Source organism: Protopterus annectens, chromosome 6.part0 (assembly GCF_019279795.1).
Source record: "Protopterus annectens isolate FY-2018-M chromosome 6.part0, PAN1.0, whole genome shotgun sequence".
In the NCBI taxonomy this organism is placed as follows: Eukaryota; Metazoa; Chordata; order Ceratodontiformes; family Protopteridae; genus Protopterus; species Protopterus annectens.
In genome coordinates this window covers 509,787,399-509,809,806 of record NC_056737.1, presented here as the reverse complement: position 1 = coordinate 509,809,806, position 22,408 = coordinate 509,787,399, and the positions used below count along the sequence as shown (strand labels likewise).

Genomic DNA, 22,408 nt, shown 5'->3' with positions numbered 1-22,408 from the left:
TATACCAGAATGCTGGGTTATTCTTTTTATGTGAAATACATTTTTCCATTCACCAGGGATGTGATACAGTGCAATATTTTTTCATGGGTATGTGTGTGTATATATATATATATATATATATATATACATAGATATATATATATATATATATATATATATATATATATATATATATATATATATATGTGTGTGTATATACACACACACACACACACACACACACACATAAACAGATACAATAACTATCATAAGGTCTCCTTGTCTTAGAAGATCATCTTTCTCAGAAATACATTTCATCATATAGTCACAAAGTAATGCTTACATAAATATTAGAAGCAAACATAAAAAAGTATCACTAGAACATTTCCTCCATAAAGCTGAAATGCAAAAATGAAGGATTTCATTCCACCCATTCTTATAATGCTGAAAATTAATCCAGCAATGAAAGTTACACATTTACAGATATAAAAAAGTGCTTAAAACAATTAATGTACATATATATACATTATCGTTTTGACATCAAGAATAATCGGTTGCATGAAAACAGCATTCTACCTTATCCTGATTTGTATTACAGCTTATGCCCATATGATTTGGAAATAGCCAAACACATTTGTTGGAATATAGTATAAAAACTATGTCCAGAGTTAATGCATTTGGCAATGATGTTCTTACATCTATTGCAACAACATCTTGGTTTAACAGTTCTTTGGATACAAAATGATAGTTTGCTCAGCTCTCTGATGATTCTCAAAAGTTGAAATACAAATGTGAGTGTTATTTGCAATAACTGTAAAATGCTGTAAGACATGCTGCCATATTATTTTTTTATGTACAGTAAAACCACTGCAAGGCAGATTTTAAAGCATAGAAATTCTAAAGCAAATAAAATTTGTGACTCCCAGGGATTATAGTCCACATGACATACTGCTGTACCAGAGATCATGAGAAATAATATTGGTAATAATGTAAAGGTTAGAAGGAAAAATCTTAAAAACCTGAAAATTCTTGAGTTCCCTAGCATAATGCTAATACTGTCATTGCTAAGTTATTTGGGTGTTTTTTTTCAGTGGGTCACATTTTGTACTAAATTTATATTACCCACAATCTTTTGAGAATTGCCAGTATTGTGTCTTTAGATGAGCATTTTGGTAACACAAAGAAAAATCTCAAAGTATTTTTAGCTTATATTTAAATTCAATATCATGTGTTGGTTGCAAAATGCCTAGCCCTGCTCGTGACTGGTCCAGAGATGGAACCTTAACGTTCTTGTCCATCAGTTCCATTTCAAAGTAGGACAGTAAGAGCACAAGAAATTGTTTGATTTCATGTATGGCAAAAAATCGCCCTGGGCACTTTGTGACTCCTGAACCAAAGGGTGTATAGTAATAACGTAACTTCCGCCCCCTTCTGTAAAATGTTGTTTTCTCCTTTCCCTCTTCATCCAGAAACCTGTCATATTTGAAATCCTGTTATTAAAAAAAAAAGAAAACAATTTACAATGTGTTAATCGGTGTAAAGTTCGCAATTCATATCAATAAAAATCAATCGCAGTCTCTTAGTCTTACACATGCACTGTAGCTTACCAGAGGATCTTCATAAATTTCAGGATCGAAGTGGACCAGCTGTGGATATAAGGCTATGACATCATCCTTGCGAATGTTATAAGATTCATTATTCTCTAATGTCAACGCAAATGACTCTTTCACAATTCTAACATTGAGGGAGGCACTGGACAGTCTGATGGCTTCCATAATAATGCTGCCTGTAAAAGAAATAGTTTGAAAATTATCCTACAAGCTAATTTTTTATTATAGCTGTGTCAACAGTGGTTTCTTATATTCTGTTATATTATGTTGCAAATGTCAACTATAAGACAAAATTATGCAGAAAACATTAGCAGTTTAGCATGGAGGAATAAGGCTATGGGCTGCTATCAAGCTTTATCCTGTAGCAGTGTGTTCCATTCCCTCAGCCCCCATTTGCCTGCTATAAGTCTTAGCAAGTTACAATGCCATTGCAAAGAGGCACTTGTTGGTATTGAGTTAACCCAGTTAAAAATTAATTAAATAAAAATATTCCATGTGATGCATTGGTTTCCTTTCCAAACCAGTAGACATCAAGTTCAGCAAATCTACAGTCTGCAATAAACCTGTTGTCTGAGTCAATGGAAAGGTTTCCTCCTGCAAAAAGTTAGCAATGCATCTCTTTCTAGACAATGAGCAATAACAACAGCAGTTTTGCAACTAGCATGTTGAGATAAATGGATTAGTATTCCATATCTCCACCATCATTAAGGTCTAGAGGTATGCTGTCATGTCACAACAGAATCCCGTTTCATTTTTATAAATTAGTGCTGTTACAACACTCCACCTGTTGTATTTCTATTGATGTGGAGAGGCAAGGCACATGGCTGGTCAGAGATATGAAGTGCTTATTGGTGGTACACATTTCAGGTATTCTTACTTGTATTAAATATCCCAGAAAAGAAAACTAAACAAATATTCCCATTAACTTCTTAGCTTTCACATAGCAACAGAAAATACAAAAAAAAGTTATCCAAATTATTGTTCCATTGTTGAGAAAAATGCAAAACAAAAGCATTTTGCAGTAAATATTTTTAACATGTAATTATGAACATGGTGCAAGTTAGTGCACTTTAAGTCCTTTACACCAAGGTGTACAATGGTGAACTGGTAGTGGCGAAGAGTGGTAGTGTGATTCCTAAACATCAAAATACCATCACTAATGCTAATTTGTTTTATGACATTTTGTTTAGCACACCGTAATGATAAGGATTACAGCTGCATCACTGGATGTAGTATTGTAACATAGAAAAGCAACTGATTTCATCTTACTCAAAAAATGTTGTAATCAGCCTTGTTTTTAGCATTTTTTCAATGATTTTCCATATCCATGCTTTTAGACTAACAAGCATGCAGTTGTGCAGGCTTTTCCCTGTCTTGACTTCAATGTAGTGGTATCAGTCATGTAATTTTCTGTCCATCAGGCAGTTCTGGGGTTCTGTGCTGGATAGTGATCTTTTCAAGACTTCCATTGGGGGATCCACTAACAAACAGTTCAGATTCTTGATGACACCCAGGAGCAGCCCATTCATATACCTTATCTTCTTTTAATGTAGATACGTCCCCAGCCATCATCCCCAGATATGTTTGGATGCCTGTCCACTGCTCTTCATATTCTACCCTAGCTCACTTACAGCACAGTTCTGTGGTTTGTGGAGCATTCATTCAATGCCACTGTTCATTCCCCATCTCCCATGATATGATACTTGTCATTTTTCATGCTAGATGGATCTGATCATTCAATCATCATTCCTGCTATATAATTAAAAATGCTTGGGTTCCCCTTTTTGACTCCTTCTTCAGCTCCCTTTCTAGTGGTATTTTTAGCACCCTCAACTTGATTGTTGCTGTTTTACTTGCCTCCTTTTATGATGCTTCAATCAGGCTATACCCGCTCACTACCTTTATGCTCCTTCTTTTACACTAACCCTAGCCTTGCACCTCTGGGTAGCCATATTAAATGTATCCAACTCATTTTGCCTTGTTCTCAAACCTTTGATAATCCCTGACCCATATTCATAGCTTGTTCAACTATCAAGCTTCTCTCAAGTCCTTTAACTCCTCTTTTATCATCTCATTCAGTGCAAAATGATCCACTATATTCTGATCCCTCGACACTGTCTTTACTTTTGTTTTTCATATATGAAATAGTGGTATGATCCCTTTGGCAGATGGGATCTACAGCATATACAGTATTATGTTATTTCTGGTACAGTCTTACATCAGTTGGCTGAAACTTATGTGATTTAAGAACTTAGTCAACCCCTACTCTCTGTCTGCTCTCTAACTTACAAATCCCTGAATCTGTTTCAAGCAGATTTTAATCCTTCTCTTCCTCTAACCACATCTTTTTTATTTCCTTTCTTAGTTTCTCTTCCTCTCTTAATATATTTGAAGTCTAATGCATATTGTACCAGTCAACCAGCATTTCCACTACTTCTTGTACCTTAACTACATGGAACTTTCCTTAGATTCTGACCACTGCTGTTCCCACATCCTCCTGGTGTCAATTTCCTCTTCCTCTTCTTTGACATTTCTTTTGATGTTCTTCCTTACATAATTCACTATATCCCTCTTGTTTCTGTCTCTGTCCTTTCCAAACAATTTATACTATGGTACCCCATGCCCTACTCCATCTTGTCACTGGCCATTGTTTTTGGGATACTGGCAGTTTTCACCCTCCCATCCTACAGAGTTGCTTGCATTTCTCCCTGTTCCTTTGTTTCTTCCTGGACACATTGCAAAAAAAAAAAACTCACTTCAAGTAATTCATGTTTCTTCCTCTTTGTTATCTGTCTATTTTCTCCCCCTTAATGATGGATGAATTACTTATCCTTCAACGTCATCATGTTCTTCTTTTTCATCATCTTCTTCTTCCTCCTCATCATCATCTTCTTCATCATCTTCATATGCTTCTTCATCTCCTTCCTCTTCATCATCTTCATCATCTTCTTCTTCTTCCATGATAGGTCTCCTGTATTTCGTATAATTTATTACATTTTTGGAGAGATGCATTTCAAACTCAGTGCTAGGCACAGCTATTCCTTTTGTGCTAAGATGGTGACTAGATGTGAACGCAGAATTGTCACAATATAATTGGAGGATTTTGCAACTACATGCCTTCTGCTACCAGCCCTTATCCATAGAAAAATAAGGCAACATGTTGTCAGTTACACCATGATTAGGAGTGCTCTGCATACTTGAGTGGTACTGCATTCAAATGTTCATATCACAGTGTTCCTTTACTGAATCCCAGTCTGAGTCCTTACAGCAGTGAATGTTAACATTCATAGAATGAATGCCAACAAATAAAACGAATTGTTTTCTTGTGTTGAAAAATATAAATAAATAAATAAATACAATTAATGCAGACTGGTTGTTTCAGAATATAATAAATATATGACTTTGGACTTACTTAGCACTGGCATATTATCCAGTTCTTCTCTGCTCAGTGAGATGTGTTTTCCACCTAAGTTAGGTATTTGTCCATTTCTTTCTAATGTTTTTTGGACCTCTCCTTTGGCTGCTTTCATGCCTTCTGGGTTCCTGAAAAGAAAATACAGTTATAGATTGTCCATTTTCTAGTCTTTAAGTATAATTGCAATAAGAAAAATGTACTTTGAAAATGTCAAGGCAATTTTTTTTCATGTTACTCGAGGTAAGATATGGTTTACAAAGGAATTCCATTTTTTTTTTCAATTTAAGTAACTGTGTTTATTTATTTCCTGTTGTTGATTGGGATAGAAGTAAAATAAATAACTTTGAGTCATTCAGCAACCTTAACCATGACTGTGACTTTCTTAAGATGAGATCCAGCAGCCAAGTAACTTATTTTTTGTTTACTAACTTGTTTTGGTTCCCACCACAACTATCAGTCACATGATATATCATGGAACCCTACTCATTCATTTGTTCCACCTTCCCTGACACACTAGGTTCATGTTCTGAAGTACAAGACATCATTCCAAAAAACCCATGCAGTCTTCAGACATTCTGTTTTGCTGAGAATAGATATGTAAATGTCTTTATCTGGGATACTTACATAGCTTGCCGAGCTCAGGCAATTTTGATAAGCAAACATTATCATTGCATTAGTCTATAAAAGGAGAACTGTACCTTCATGGCTTGGTTGCCACTTGAATTTTCTTTATAAAAGTGTAACCAGCTGAACTGGAAGTAAAAAAGAGCTACTAGGCAGCAGTTTTGACCTCTGCATGAACCCTAACTCTAGATGATAGTCACTGTTGAAGTGATACCACGACCCCATTGGAAAAAGAAAAAAATGGGAAAAGGGTTATGGATGGATGGATTTTTATACCATCCACACAGTGCCAGAATACTGACAAAAGTGTCAGTTTTTAACAAATGTTAACAGACTATAAAAGTGTTAATGTGAGAAATGGATAAAAAAATTAAAACTAGTTTGTGGGCCTGCTTCATTACAGGTTCTCTGTCAGTTCTGAAGAGCTGCAGTTGATGTCCAGGATATAAATACATTAACAAAGAGTTTGTATTTTTGCCAATGTTTTGGGAATGCTAATGGACTACAGTCAACAGAGAAGATTTTTTGTCCCATTTCCCCTTTATTCACAGAGGCTGCAGTCTGAGGATGGCATTGTTTAGAACAGGAGGATGTTTTTAATGTATTTTGAGACATTTACACATTTAAATTATGAATATGATTGTAAACAGCAAGGCTGTTACAGACTGTGCCAGTGGGTAAGACACTGATTTGTCACCTTAAAACTGTTTTTCTGTGCAGCTCTTTTTTAATGCATGCTTCAAATTTTAATGCAAGATGTATTTCTGAATCCCTTTAGTAAGGTGAATCCATGTGTGGAATCATATAGCAAGGCTTATAGCAGCCTCATTTCATAGTTAATTTTCTAATTAACTAAAAACTGACTATCTTATCAAACAGTTATGATCCAGCATGTTCTAATCAATTATATATTTAAATTATGCAGTACTTAGTGCCTATGTAGTGTTTCTATGGAGTGCTAATAAATTCCTTAATAACAAAATCATAGTCATTGTGTACATTTGTATATATATATATATATATATATATATATATATATATGTGTGTGTGTGTGTGTGTGTGTGTGTGTGTTTTTTTTTACCTGATGAGATAGAATAAGCTCCAAAATGTAGCAGGTAATGTATTAGCTTGAGATGCCCACAGATGTCCCACAAGGGTTCTTGCTTTTCCAACTTCATCCAAATTGGACAGGGTGTCATTCAATAATATCCTTAATGATATGAAGTCAGAGACATCATCGCGTTTTCGTACGTTTTCAGGTCGGAGGGACTTGGCTAGCCTTTCACGGGCACTATGTGCACTCTTAAAAACATGAATTGGCAAACCTGCAACTAGGGCCGGAAATATTTTGTCAAATTCCTTGAAGTTTTCAAGGGCATTAAGAATTAGTGCTCTCTGTGCCTCTTGTCTGGCAAGACTGCGATCTTCTTTCAGATGTTGGTCTTTTCCAAAAAGTGTCAGATAGCCAGATTCAAACATAATCTTGTAGCAGAATGCATACAGTCCATCAGTTGTCCATTCATTTGCATTCCATTTGAGAATATTTGGTTGAAACATAACATACTGAAGATTGTCCATCATGTTTATAATCAGGTTATCCAGAGCATCACCTTGGAGTGTTTTAAGGAAAGTCTGATGAAAATTTTCTGTTGTATTACCATCATTGGGATTCAAGCTGATATGTCCAAAAGCCTATAGAAACATAAAATAAAATAAAAAATAAAGTCAAATGAATAAATAAACAAATAAGTACATGTGAAAATAAAAAATGTATAGTCCAAAAAGATATATGACTCTCCCAAGATGAGAAGCATTTATTCGTTCATCTTACCACAGAAAACTAATTAGTATTCCTACACTTCTGCTCACTTGCCTACAAGTAAGCTTGCTCCATTTTGAATGCAGACAATACAGCAGGTTTGCCTGGAATTAAACTTGGGGTACCTTAAAGGTAATAAAAATTGCAGACCTCAAAAGCATAATGGTACAAGACACATAAGGGAATTGCTAAGAAAAACAAACACTTTAATTAATACACTTACATTAATGTATTCCTAAGAAACGACTATATTGTGTATCATTTTAAATGTACTTCGATAATCATTTATTCACAGTTAAATTCATCATAAGAATGATACAAGAATATAATAATTGTTTGGTTGTTATATACTTGTTATCCTAGTGTGTTGATTTATCTGTACTGACAAAATGAAAATTAATGATCCAGAAAGTTAATTTCAAAGAATCAAAAGGAGGCATGACAAATGGTCTCATTCAAAACACTAATGATTACTTCCCACCTATAGTCATAGGTTCATACATCAATGTTAGGCTAACCTTCCTTAAGGGACATTTTAAGTTTAGTCAATGGCTGAAGTTATAATAAAAATGTGTCTCTTATGTCTAGGATGTAAAAACCTTAACCATTATGCCAAACACGCCATCAAATAATTCACTCTATATTCTTAGCCTACCAGTAACCAGAAATCCCTACCTGTCTGATCCCTCCAGCCCTACACTATCGTAAAAGCATATTAGAACACACAATGACTCTGTCCAAAATTTCATGAAGGTTTCCAGCTCTACTATAATGATAATACACAAATATTTTCACTCTATTTTTCTATTCTTCACCTGTTTGCATATGAAGTAGCCCGTTTTATCATGATGTGTGTGTGTGTGTGTGTGTGTGTGTGTGTGTGTGTGTGTGTGTGTGTGTGTGTATGTCTAAATGTGGATCGTTTTTGTCTAGGCTTCTACTGCGGATGAAATTGCCCATGTGGTCTTCCATGACAGTATATGGGACATATAAACAAAAGTGCAGTGGAACAGAAGGCAGTACATGAGTTTCATGATTCTATAACATATCCCCATACCACTTCCCATAATTGTACAGTGTTATTTATATAAAAGAGTAAGACTGGTAAAAATGTTCAAAATGCTTTTAAGGGTAAGGACACAAATTTATGGACTGACTTGAAAATGTGAAAAAAAATTACAAGAAGGGAAACTCCTCATGAGGTCCACTATGTATAACTGTGACTCATTTATTTGACACATGATTATCCATATCCAAATATCTAAAACCATTGAAGGTCACTAGTGAAAAAAGTGACCTTCCCAACATCATAAAACACAAAAAACGTTTTTGTTTTTTTTTTGTAAGAGACAAGCCCCCTGCACTCATACAAACACACACACACACACACACACACACACACACACACACACACACGCACGCACGCACGCACGCACACACACACACACACACACACACACACACACACACACACAAGGGCAAGCCTCAGACCCCTGAACTATATACCAACTGTGAGAATGCTCAAACTAAGAGAAGAGAGAGCACGTGAGGAACATGCAGCCCTTATATGTGTGTGTGGGGGTATCATAATGTTGCTCTTGCTCAAATGATTGGCTTGTTGAATGTTTGTTTTTGTGCCAGAATTGGTCTAGGAAATGCGCTAGTAGTTGTTTAGTGCTGGAAGAAACTAATTCTGCAGCACTAAATGTAAGAAAAGTGAAAACCTGTAATACTTCTGAAACTTTTGTTTATGCCAAACGTTTTGGCATTTCAGCTGTGTGTGCGAATGTGAATGCTTTCTGGTTAAGGTTCGTGTTAGACATATGGAAGGGGATAGCTTTATGTTGTGCTTGAGTATTGTCATGTGTTTGTGTGTGTGCGTGTGTGTGTGTGTGTGTGTGTGTGTGTGTGTGTGTGTGTGTGTGTGTGTGTGTGTGTGTGTGTGTGTGTTTATGTATGTGCATGTATGTCTTTTTTAGTGGTACTGTTAGGAGAATGAGTATTTACTACCGTAATGAGTAGGGGTGGTGTTAGGGTAGTGGTAGCATTGAGTTAGCACACATAAAAAGGGTGGAGCAGGTGGATGAAGAGTTCTGGTAGACACTTTTGTAAGGCACATTAGCAGTTAGGCGAGAACAAAGGCTGAGTTTATGTATACAGGACCATAGCTAGTACATCTGGCACCCAATGCAGTTCCCCAATCTGGCACACCATTTCAACTGTAAGTTCAGGAGCATTAAAAAGAGCTCTTCTGCTATGAAACTACAGCAAACCATTTGCCATGAATGTATTAAGTGGCTTGCAGCAGTTACGATAGCATATACAAAGCACTTCCACACTTTAGTCCTCACCACAAATATGGTATCAGCAGTCCTTTCTGACTGTCAGCATTTCACTACCACCCAATTGGCATCTGCTAGATGTGCTCCCTAACATCTTTTATCTTTGGTAGCAGCCCCCTTTGACCAACTCTAGCTGCATCTCTGTAACCATGCCCAAGAAAATGCAAGTGGCATCATGGACGTCTAACTTATTAACAAAAATGCATAAATAAATACAGCTATATTCAAAGGGTGATCTATGTACCTCTAATTTTATTATAATGAACTCTGAACTTGCTAGATCTTGATGAAAGAGACATCATCTTATACTGCAAGTGACTCTCTATATCCAAAGAATGTACCTAAGCTATGGAACTACAGCCCACTTCCACTGAAATATGTTCAGAATGCAAACTCATCTAAAACACAACCGAAACTTCACCTATCAAGTCAATGGGTCTGCCCTTGTATATCTCCAGGATAAATGCCACTATAATCTTCAACTTGCCATATCTTCAAGCCATTTCTCTTCACTCAGAATCCTTTGCTCCATAGCCGGTCTGCATCAATATCTTAATAGTTTTATTAGCATCTCCAGGTCACACATGACACTGCTCACCACCACCCTTTTACAACTTCCAAAATAAACCTTGTAATAGCCATATATAATTGCCTCTGAACTCATGTAATAACCCCCTCTTTTGTGAAATACTAATATTTTCTGCCCTAACAAGTTCATGCCCTCACTTTCTTTCCATTGACTTTCTAAGCACTAATCGCATAATCTATTATCTGTTTGATAAACCCACTTAGAAACTTTTTCAAATACTCAGTGCTTAATATCTACTAAATGCAAAAGTTTATTTTATACTGTAATAGTTGTTTTAGTTTCGTATAACTGTAATCTAATTAGCAAATGGATATATAATTGTTAATGTCTGTTCATGCAATTACTGAATGACTGTTCAAAAATGTCAGATGTTGTACCTTTTCTCTCCAGGCCTTTGCTGAAAATGAGTTCTTGACTAAACCCAGTAAACAAATGCAAAATAAATAAAATTATCCTAATGTATCAACATTTAAGAACTTCATGTTCAACAACGAGGAACTCATAAAACTGGCCTTGATAAAATGTGAAAAAAGGTACCCTTTGCAACAGAAGCAGTCATGAAGTGAAAATAAATATTTTTGAAAAAGCATGTCTTGAATAATGGGTCTTTCAATAAACCTCACTATCGAGATGGCCTTTGTTAGCTATTGTGTATTAAAATGAGGGTTGGCAAATTGTATACCTCCCTTTAATGTTTATTTATTTCATTATGTGTCTTTCTCACCTTCACTACTCTGATTTATCAAACTTTGTGATATGACAGGAAGTAGGAATATTGTCTAAGTCATCATTTCAGCCATTAAACTTACTGATATGTCTGTGTAAACATCAGGCATGTGTGTGTGTGTGTGTGTGTGTGTGTGTGTGTGTGTGTGTGTGTGTGTGTGTGTGTGTGTGTGTGTGTGTGTGTGTGTGTGTGTGTGTGTGTGTGTGTGTGTGTGTGTGTGTTTGTGTGTGTGTGTTTGCATTTGAGCATAAAAGTGTCTGCACATATTTGTGTTTGTGTGTGAGTGTGTGTGAGTGTGTGTGTGTGTGTGTGTGTGTGTGTGTGTGTGTGTGTTCGCGTGCACGCACATGCACGCATGCACATGTACATGTGCACCTGTGTGTGTATATGTGTGTAAATGTACAGTGTGAGTTCTCATATAGAAGGCTTCACACTAAACTGTTATTAAATTATAATTGACCATTGGCACTATTATAACAATTTTAATAATGCTTTGCCTCTTTGTAGAAAAATACATTTTCTATATTTAATGGCATATAATATGGCCCCTAAATTATTGTAAATTAAAAAGTGCAATACTACAATACCTTTGATGATGTGGAAAAGTGGAATTTTTTCCAGTCAAGGTATCTGCCATGACGATTAACTGAATGGTAAGAAAATGGGTCTGTGAGAAAATGAACAAATTGTCCTGCAATTTTGCATGTAAATATCTGACCATATTTTTTCTGTCTTCCACGTAGGAACTCCAGAGGGTTTGCCCCAAACTGTAAAGCACACCCCAAGTAAGGGATCATGCCATTTTCAAGAGGAGGTTCACCAGGCCGCCTGAAAAATAAGACATAAAAACAGAAATGGCACTTATGAGTTTCTTTCATATGGAATAAATAAATTGTTTGCAATCAAACAAACTTTTGAGGTAGTTTCTTATTATACTACTCTTTTAAAAATACACCCAAAGTGATGTGCAATGAAAATTGTAGTATAAATGAACTTTGCAGACTGTTGTATACTTTTGGCTGGCATTTGCAGACAATATGGTTGCATCATTCCTCATACACAGACTATACAAATCCTTATTTGATCCCATGGTTTCCTCTCACTACCTCTTACCTTCCCAGTAGTCTCTTGTTCTCTGCATTTGTCTCCATCATCTATTAAGCTGCTCCATGGCAAGTCTTTGAATTCTATGATTTAGCACAGCACTTTCATTTTACCCTACCACTATCCAGTTCTAAACTTGTATAGCACTTTTTTTGGAATTTCTAGCATTTCTTCTGAGAAGCAGGCAAAATGTTAATGTTACAATTATATTTTTTGTTACTACAACAAGAGAAAAACAGTAATTGATTTTACAAACCAAGCAACTCTACATGAATCAAGGAGTACCTTAGATTGTGAAAACTCATAGTTTAAACTATTTTCAAAACCATCCCAGCAAGCTGTCAAGACTGGGGATCAGCCATTGAAGAACCTGGATTTGAATATGTATTATTGGGTGTGTAGTAACCAAGTTTTTCTTGATGTACTAAGATGACTAATGTTTCTGTGGCTAAATCTGGAAGGCAGTGTGATAAAAGGGATAAGAGAGTAGAAAAGTATAAAGGGGAAAATCTGAGTTAAATGTAAACCATAAATCTATACAAGTCATGACACCACAGACTCACTGGAATTGTTTAGTTCAACTTGTCAATTGCACATCTTGAATTAGATATAAAAAGTAAGATTGTCATTGTTCACTAAAAAGCAATACAAACCAAATAATACCTGTCAGTCATGGATAAGGAAAACATGTAAAGGTCCCAAAAAATTCTTATTTGGTCTGTCTCTGGGTTATTTGTATGCAATATATAAGAGCTAAAACTAGTATGGGAATGTAAAGGTAGACTTCTTAAGACCATCATTGGTCTGTAGCCTTGTAAGTACCTATGAACATATGAACTTATGTTGAATCAGCAAAGAGCATGCAGACAGATCACCTTCTGCAAGTTATGTTCACTCAAGAGTTTGGCAACTATACCCAGCTTCATATACCCAACTTCATACATTTTATTGCTGTAATGAAATCTGTAGCTGTTCTAGCTAATGTCAATAAATCAGAAACAAGTATCTTATATGTTCTAGAACATCTCAAGAAGTCATACTGACATTTTTAAATATATATTTGTTTGGGGGGCTAAGCGTTACACACTCAGATGAAGGCTGAATTTTTGTTGTTGAAATCACAAGGTTAATAAATGAATGTCATATATGGGTGAGCACTTCTCAACATGGGTCAAATCTGAGTAGTCCCAACACAGCTTCAAGAAAATCATAACATATGCAAAAATGGTGCAAGCTACATATTCACAAGGAAATGCAGTGCTTAAAAGATCTCTTTTTCACTGACTTCAAATGGAGAATGATCTGAAAATACCTCTCTTAATGAGTTTTAAAAAATATTGAAGAGACAAAGCATTTATTTCTATGTCATGTTTGACATATCTCATCATTTCACACACTGTATAACTTATTTTCCATTTCTAATTCTTTTATAAATGCTTATGTGGCAAGGATGGAGGCATGGCATGTCTTAATTTCCAAAAACATTGGACCCAGGTTTGAATTTTCCTCTTTCTAATCATTCAAGAGACATTAAAATATTTTCTTTTGTGAATGTAAAGACCAGTAATTTCACAGCATGAAATGAACAGCACTGTATTTTTTTGTCTTTCTAGTCTGTGATGTAGTTCTCTCTATCCTGACAACATGACTATCACTTCTTTGACTAAGAGCTTAACTCACAGATGACCCACTGATATGTTAGCCTCAAATACCTTGTACTAGTCTGTCAGAAAACAGAAAAGTAACTGAGAAGTGGGCAGCTTGCTGGTTCACTCTAAGCATTTTTATCTGCAGTGATGATGACCCATGTCTGAATACTGATCCATGAATGAGATGGGGACTGCACTAGTATGGTCTTCTCTTCTCAGGGGTCAATGAGAAAGGTTGTAAGCATCACATTTCATACCCAGTACCCTGGAGGAAAGTTTCAGGGTATCTTGAGTAGTGAGCTAATAAGAAGATGGAGTAGAAACAAAAACATCTGAGGTTACACACAGAATCACGTGACTCTTCAAATTATGCATATGAGACTACAGAATGGAGCAATACAGAGTAGGTCATTAAAAGTCCCCAGTCATCATAGCTATGACTGCTACAATTTCAAACAGGGATGGGGGAGAAAGGAAGAGAAAACTGATTCATTTTTGTATATGTGAGACAAAAATACATTTTAAATGTAGCTGAGAATCAGTTTTATATGTGTCATTTGCTTTTTTAATACCTGCGTTTTTAATACCTGATACATATAACATAAAATCTTGCCACTTCATCCTGTTGTTGTTATATAATACAAGAAGTAGCTTCTGAAAACATACATATAGAAGTCTGAAATGTTTTTATCTTACATTTTAAATATATTTTCTTATCTGTCAACATTTTGGCATGGTAAATGCTGGTGTGCAATACTAAATTATATAAACTGCTTGATCATCCAAGTTATGTTATACCTACCCTCTCTGTCTTCTTTGTTTAATATTGTGGTATAACATCATGAAACATTAATTTACTTATTCCAAATACCATGCCTTTGGCTAAATTGTAATTTTATCTTAACTAATTTATGTTCATGTATACATATATATGTTCATGTATACATATGTATGTCGGATCATAAGAATTCAGCGTCCAGTTATGCATTCTTGCCAAGCCAAAGGCTCACACTAGGTAACATCATCTGATGAAGAGACTTGAAGTGACAGTGAAAGACATTAGGCAACACAGAACTACAACCACACAACTATTGCTAGAATATCTGAGCAGCAACGCATGATACTCTTCCTCAGTTCTGCAGCAAACTCCACATTTTTAGTTATCTTCCCATGATATATCATCTACTTTGACTTCTAACACAAATACCTAGAACACTTTCATGGCTAACACACCTACCCAATAAAAATTAGATTTTGTATTGGTCCACTGTCTTGTGAGAAAAAATAAGCACAATACTCTTCTTCAGTTCTTAGTACTCCACCACTTGTTCAAATTAACCTTCAAACCTCCTTACTCACCTAAGCAGTGATTGTGTCTCATGAATTGTGCCAAGTGTAGAGTGTTACACTTTCAGCTGGACCCTTGTTCAACACTTTTATTATACTGATTATATCTGGTGCTAAAATCTGCAATGGGTGGTCAAGAAAATATCATCAACCAAATGACCGTCTTGTTAAAATGAATGCAGATTGATGATACAAGGGATACCAGGGATGGGTTATTCTCAAAAACACCATCATACACATACACATACAGAGATATAAAAACAGACTCACACACACACACACACACACACACACACACACACACACACACACACACACACACACACACACACACACACACACACACACACACACACACACACACACACTCGAACACCACTAAAGAGCAGTCTACTGTTCTAGTTCACTGCAATTGTTTAAATAACTACAGTATCTTAGTCATGATTTATTTCTACATGAATCTATGCATAAAAGTATAAAGACTGAATTATTTCCTTACATTACTTTAGATATACTTTAATATTTTGAGACACATTTTTAAAAGGCAACTCCATTTATTTAAGCTGTTTGCTTTAGAAGAAGCCAGGAACATTTAGATAATAGTGGGAGATACATTTGAATGAGAGTTACTACAATCTGGCATTTATACTGTGAGATGAGCTCATGATTCAGAAAACTGGACCTCCAGTTATTTATATATATATATATATATATATATATATATATATATATATATATATATATATTCACTCTGTATTTATATCTCTATATCTATATATCTATATTTACATCTGTGTGTGTGTGTGTGTGTGTGTGTGTGTGTGTGTGTGTGTGTGTGTGTGTGTGTGTGTGTGTGTGTGTGTGCATATGGGGGGGTAAGTAGTTAAACAGATAGGTAGATAGACAGAAAGATAGCGATATGGGAACAATGTAGTTGGTCAGTTTCTGGTTTTGTCAAATAAGTGATTAAATATTATCCTATATCAGATCACAGTTTAATTAAAACATGTATATTTAACCAGTGAAGTTGTGGAACTGTGGGGATAAGTATGTTTCTCCATGCTCCTAGTGTTCCATAGCTTTGGAGTTAGTACGGGGGGGGGGGGCTTGTCTTCCTTAAAAACAATGTTCCCATAGTTTTTTTATTTGTTTTGATGTTGTTGTACATTGATCTAGCATGATATCAGAAAGGTGCAGGTAATCTTGGAGTTAGTACATTTAAAGATGCAAAGCTATGGGGTGGCCATCGGGGGGGGGGGGGGTTGCTTCCTGCAAAATAAGGTTTTGTATTTTCGGAGTGATTTTCAAGGGTTTAGGAGACTGGGTTATTTTGGTTTGACAGAACTAGTTCTGATGATAGCTTTCTTTAATGAGAGGACCTAAATTCATATGATATTGTGTGTGTGTGTGTGTGTGTGTGTGTGTGTGTGTGTGTGTGTGTGTGTGTGTATGTATTTATACATATATATGTATACCTATATATCTCTCTCTCTCTCTCTGTATATATATATATATATATATATATATATATATATATATATATATATACCTCTATATATATATATATATATATATATATATATATATATAGGTCTATGCCATATGATCAAATATTTAAATGACTGGACACCAAAATGTCTAACTTATGAAATATTGAAAGCATTTTTAATGCAGAGTGAAAGCCCCCCATGTACCCCTCACACCCCCTTCAAATTATATGTACCAACTCCAAAGTCACACAACAGTAGATAAGGGGCAAATTCCCATGTTAGATATTTCACAATTTAGATATTTTGGCTTTCAGTCATTTAAAATTTCAATCATATGGCATAGATCCATATATATAAATGTATATTACAGAGAGAGAGAAAGAAAGAGATACTATGTGTATGCATATTCTTATATATGTATGTATGCATGTATGTATATATATATATATATATATATATATATATATATATATATATATATATTTATAGGTTATATATCTGTGTGGCATGCATACACATGTGCACATAAACTCACACACATTATATATACACATATATAAGCATTTATAAACACACATGCACACACACGCAGTATATGTACATATCTTTTCTTTTTCTCTCATCTCACATAGCTAAGGTTCAGTCACTCAAGCAATAGCCAGATTAGTTCACAAATATAACTTCTACCTTAACTGCCTTATGTTATTATCTTACTAGCAACCAATGTTTTCATCAATATTTTCTTATGGTAGGGTATATTGCTATACATAGAGGAGCTTTTCACAAGTTTACTTTCTTAAATTAAAAAGCCACATAGTTACTAACGGTTGTACTACTAAGACTTAAACCTACACCCTCTTCCATCTGCTGCGATTCTGGCACTGTGGATCTACACATAATTAATTTTTATCTCCATTTTGATTTCCAGGACATCAGTCTGTACAATTGCTTTTAATCTTGACTAACAAAATTCAAGAACAGAGTCATATCAGTCTGCTGTGCTATAAATTTGCAAAGCAATGACACTATATAAACTTGTTTTTTTCTGTTTAGTTCCATGCTTTCATGACACCAGCACTGCTGCGCTCATTATTTCTGTAAAAAAAAAAAAAAAATCTGCTCCTGAAGCAAAGGATCGCCTCCACGTTTTCATAATCCACCCTCCTTAAATATATGGATTTCATACTGCTAGTAGCTTCATAATTAAATGTTCTTCTAGAAAATAAACTAAATTTAGCCAACAGTTTTCCTGTCTGCTATAGACTTGTTTTGTCTTTACTAGTTCTGATTAGTGTGAGTGACAAATCTAGCAATTTTCTGAATCATTCTGCATAAAAATATAGCTGTTCTATATTTATCACAAGGGTGAGTACCAAATTAGAGGTTTAGCTGGAGGCTGGTGTTTTCAGTATCCATGTTTTGTTCATATTTAGCATTTCTCAAATACACAGCATAGTACAATCATCCATCATTATATATGCAGATTAGAAACACTTTTGCCAGCACTTGTCTCTTCCTCGGTTAAGATCACATAGGGTGTATTAAAATATTACAATGTGACCAACACTATTGAAGAAGTTTTTGAAGTTTTCCTCTCATTGTTTATTACTGCATTATAGCTAAATTGTTTACTATTTGATAATGGAGATTCTGAACATGCTGCTAAAAAGTATTTTAAATGTTTATTTCTTTCGTTTTTGAATTGAAAGTAGCCTGAGCACTCATGCCAGAAGGATAAAACATGTATAAACAGAGCATGACATCAACAAGCCATTGAAATCGCTCACAATAAGACTCTTAATGGAAAATGAGTTTACTCAGGGACGACTAACATTGCCAGTCATGTCTTCTAGCAGGGTTATCGGATGCTTGTCTGTGGAAATCAATACAGAATTCTTCATCTGGTTTAACTGCATTTAAGTACTCTAAAAATAGTTTTTTCCAGAATATAAAAATAATTCTCCTCCTTGCTGCCTAAGACAGGATGATAGAATGCATTCATTTCATGTGGGAAATGTACATGTCATCCAAGCCAGAAGCAGGAGACAGAAAAATGCACTTTTATAAACTATAAAAACTGGGGTGTATTACCCTTTACACACACATACACACACACACACACACACACACACACACACACACACACACGTGACCACGCACACGCACGCATGCACACAGACACACACACACACACACACACACACACACACACACACACACACACACACACACACACACAATTTTATGACAGTGCCATATTGCACAAATATTTTTATTTTTTGATACTGCACAAATATTGAAGTATTCTGTCTCTCTGAAATGTGGCATGTATTTTGACATTTGAATATGAGTCCCTTTAATTCAGTTTGCACAATGGTATTTGCCATGTTCTGATAAAAGAAAAGTTATGCAGAACTATCTGGTGTAAATAAGTTTTTACAATTTCTGTTGTTTGACAGGAAGATAAAGTAAAAGATACTCTGTATTAATAAGGAATATAAATATGAAACGCATCATCGGATATGTAGAGTTCAGTCCTACATGTCTTGTATTAGCCAATAAAGCTGGCAGCTTAAAAGACTAGAATCACTATTATAGCTAATAAGACTTTAATATCTTTAATTTACAATGTTGGTACTCAATGTTTGCTGAAAAATACTTTTTTTCAAATAAACAGTAATGTGACACTTAAAGAGCCATAATCAAATTTTAAACTGCTTTAAGAACAGCTAATTTTATGGCAACTTCACACAGTCAAACTCTTAAGTAAGTAAATAAATTGTGTAGCTGGTGCTAAAGTCTAGCTAAAATACTTGCTGAATGAAAACTAAACAGTAAACAGTAAACTGAACAGTGCTTTAGCACCACTACTGAAACTACTGAAAGACATAAATTAATCAGCCTATATAATTATTGGATACACTTCTTACCTTCTTCTGATACCCAGCAAAAGCCACAGACAGCAACACACTGCCACCACAAAACCCCAGATCACAGCAATGGAGATCATCTTGGCTACCTTCTTGCAAGACAGTCTTTCCCTAAGGATGGTGTAGGCTAGGACAGCAGAAGCAGAGACAGCAGCTCCTATTTATAGGGATGCAGGTTCTCTAAAATAAACTTTAGTAACCTTACAAGCTTGTGGAGAAAAAGGGATGCAATAGCTTGGGATGCTTGTTCAGTGAAATGAACTGTAGTAACCTTGTAAGCTACTGGTTAACCATTTTCTTCCTATATTGGTATTTACATATCAAATGCAACACCAATGTCCTTGCTAGAAAAGTTACTAAGAGTGTTAATTAAGGATAACTGTAACAGTGACCTTGAACTTAGTCTATAAAAAAGTAAGAAAAAAAAATCATACCTGGATCTGCAATATCTGATCATTTCAAGGTCCCTAAGGTGTGTTGTGTGTCACAACCTATAAATATTGCCAAGTGCTACATTACAGTTTGTTTCTGGGTAAAGATAAGTAGAGTTAAAAGAGGTCATGGGCAGTGACACATATGGGTCAAATTCCTGCTACTGATTGTCATTTATCTTTTACACAGAATGTAATGATTCTAACTGTATACTTTTTCTAGGTTTAATACTGGACTACCCATTACAATTATATGTTTGTGAAGTGCATGTCCCTTCCTGCGTATTGGTATCCAGATGGAATAACAAAACTACAGACACGAGACCCCAGAATCTTTACGTGTCTCTTTTGGTGCACTGCAAATGGTAAAGAACATAAGAGAAAATTAAACTTAACACTAAAGCAAATGGTTCAGCATTTCTTAAAATTAGCAACCCCTAACATTTATCTAAGAACCTTCCTTATCGTTCTTCATTCATATATATGATACTAGTGCAATCTCTGTCAGCAATGTGGCCCAGGGTTCTACAGCCATTTCCAGACACAGAGTATATTCTTAACTATTTCTGAAACTTTATGACTAAACATCGCATTTACACACAGCTCAAATTTGTATTTCTTGTTAGAAACTATATTTTCTTTTTCAAGTATTGTTAGTGAAGCCATAATTATTTACACAGCATTTTTTCCACACTGATTTTTATCAGTTTATTGACTTTCACTGTAGCCAGTCATAATGCATTGCAATCAGCACCTTATTCACACTGATGGCAACAGACTGGGGTGTCAAAATAGAGTAAAATGATTTGAAAATCTTCTTAATTTTAAACCTACTAGAGGTGTTTTCCATCCAACCAAACACCCTATCCATAGGTGATTTTTAACTACCCCTGTATAGACTGGAAAACGTACACTGTCTGAAATACCCAGACACAACACTTCATGAACTTTAGTAACACAAACACTCTGAAGCAGATAGTGCACGCTCCATCCAGAGGCTCAGACATAGACTCTTGTACTCACCAACATGGGAGATCATTGCAATACCACCCTCATGTGAAGCCCTCACTAGTGAGGATGGATCAGAAAACTGTCTCATTTGAAGTAAAAATCAACCCAAAAAATCAAGCTAAACCAGTAACAGGAACTATTTGTAGGCAAACTATATCCTATTAAGTGAAAAATTCAATGCCTACCCTAACCCTGAGACTGCAGCTATCTATGCAGAATTATTCACATGGTTCCTATGCAATCATGTGAATGACTTCATAGAGGCAACGTATCTAGCAGAAATAAACCTAAAGCAAACAATGAAAACTAACCCCACTGATGAAATCCTCAAACAGGGTATATAATAAAAGAAGAAAGCTCATGACCAAAATCAGAAAGATCAACTACCTTAAAGGGAAGTGTTCTCTTATACTACTAAACAAAAAACTAAGTGGTCTAATTAAATGCAACAAAGCCAACTACAATGTCAGGATAGCCTCATCGGTTAAGAACAATCACAAGCCCTTCTTCAGCTATACCTGGAACCTTGAGGTTACATTCAGCAGTGTGCTGAAGTAGTGGTGAATGGTATTACCTTCACAGATCAGAATGACATAGCAAATCTACTGGCTGATTAATTCAGCTCAAATTTCACCCCCCCCCCCCCTCCCCAGCTCCAGCAGGATAAATCCTCTCCAACTTACTTACTTCCAGCTATCAGCAGGAACCAGATGCTGGTTATGAACTTTGCTGGAAAGAATTCAGAAGATAAGGGAGGGCTGATGCTAGGCAAAAGAAGAGAAAAAAAAGTATGGTTAATATTTATTCCTATTCAAAAGGGAAAAGGTATTAGCAAAGGCCAGTATGCTGGAAGAATATAGCTAAGAGGGTGCATTTAAGATATGTTTGGACATATATTTATTGTATAAAAACATCTACAGTAGAGTGTTCCTTGTTCTGCTAGCCACCTGAATTAAGGAAGAAAATGCTGATAGAACATGTGCACCAATGAGTTGCCAGTATAGTGAGGAAAATGGAGGAACTCAAGTATAAGGAAGGTGGAGTTTGGCATTTAAAATATGTAAGTAAAAACAAAGAAAATGAGCATGATGAAGACAAACTGCATTTTTATGGGGGGGGTGTGGGGCATAGCTAAAGAAGGGGGTATGGGGCATAGCTAAAGAAGAAAAATACTGCTGAAGGGAACATGGGACAGCTGCACCGGAATGACTCTGTGCTGCTTTTAAAAGTACTAATCCACACAGAAGTTGAAGCATATCAATAGTGCCATTGATAGAATGAAGATCATTGGAAAAGTTCAAAAGTTCCTTGGCCAAGTGGCAGAAGGTATGGGGTGGAGAA

At 35.5% G+C, this 22,408-nt stretch overlaps 1 protein-coding gene across 1 annotated transcript; it reads right to left on the bottom strand.

Moving 5' to 3' along the window:
• Positions 1–220: 220 nt before the first annotated feature.
• Positions 221–19,730, bottom strand: LOC122804401 (cytochrome P450 7A1-like). The gene is made up of 6 exons (XM_044074226.1): positions 19,626–19,730; positions 11,693–11,933; positions 6,710–7,320; positions 5,002–5,132; positions 1,587–1,765; positions 221–1,469 (listed from the first exon to the last, which is right to left on the bottom strand). The coding sequence occupies exons 1-6, from the start codon at positions 19,703–19,705 to the stop codon at positions 1,170–1,172; spliced, it is 1,542 nt and encodes a 513-aa protein (XP_043930161.1). The 5' UTR covers positions 19,706–19,730; the 3' UTR covers positions 221–1,169.
• Between the last annotated feature and the right edge of the window lie 2,678 nt (positions 19,731–22,408).

What these genes read in the sequence shown, in the direction of transcription:
- LOC122804401 (XM_044074226.1), bottom strand. Translation starts at nt 19,705, where the DNA reads ATGATCTCCATTGCTGTGATCTGGGGTTTTGTGGTGGCAGTGTGTTGC. An exon ending in AGCTTATTCTATCTCATCAG is followed by an intron (nt 5,133 to 6,709) that starts GTAAAAAAAAAC and finishes TTTTCTTTTCAG; the next exon opens with GAACCCAGAAGGCATGAAAG. An exon ending in GGATAATATGCCAGTGCTAA is followed by an intron (nt 1,766 to 5,001) that starts GTAAGTCCAAAG and finishes TTTCTTTTACAG; the next exon opens with GCAGCATTATTATGGAAGCC.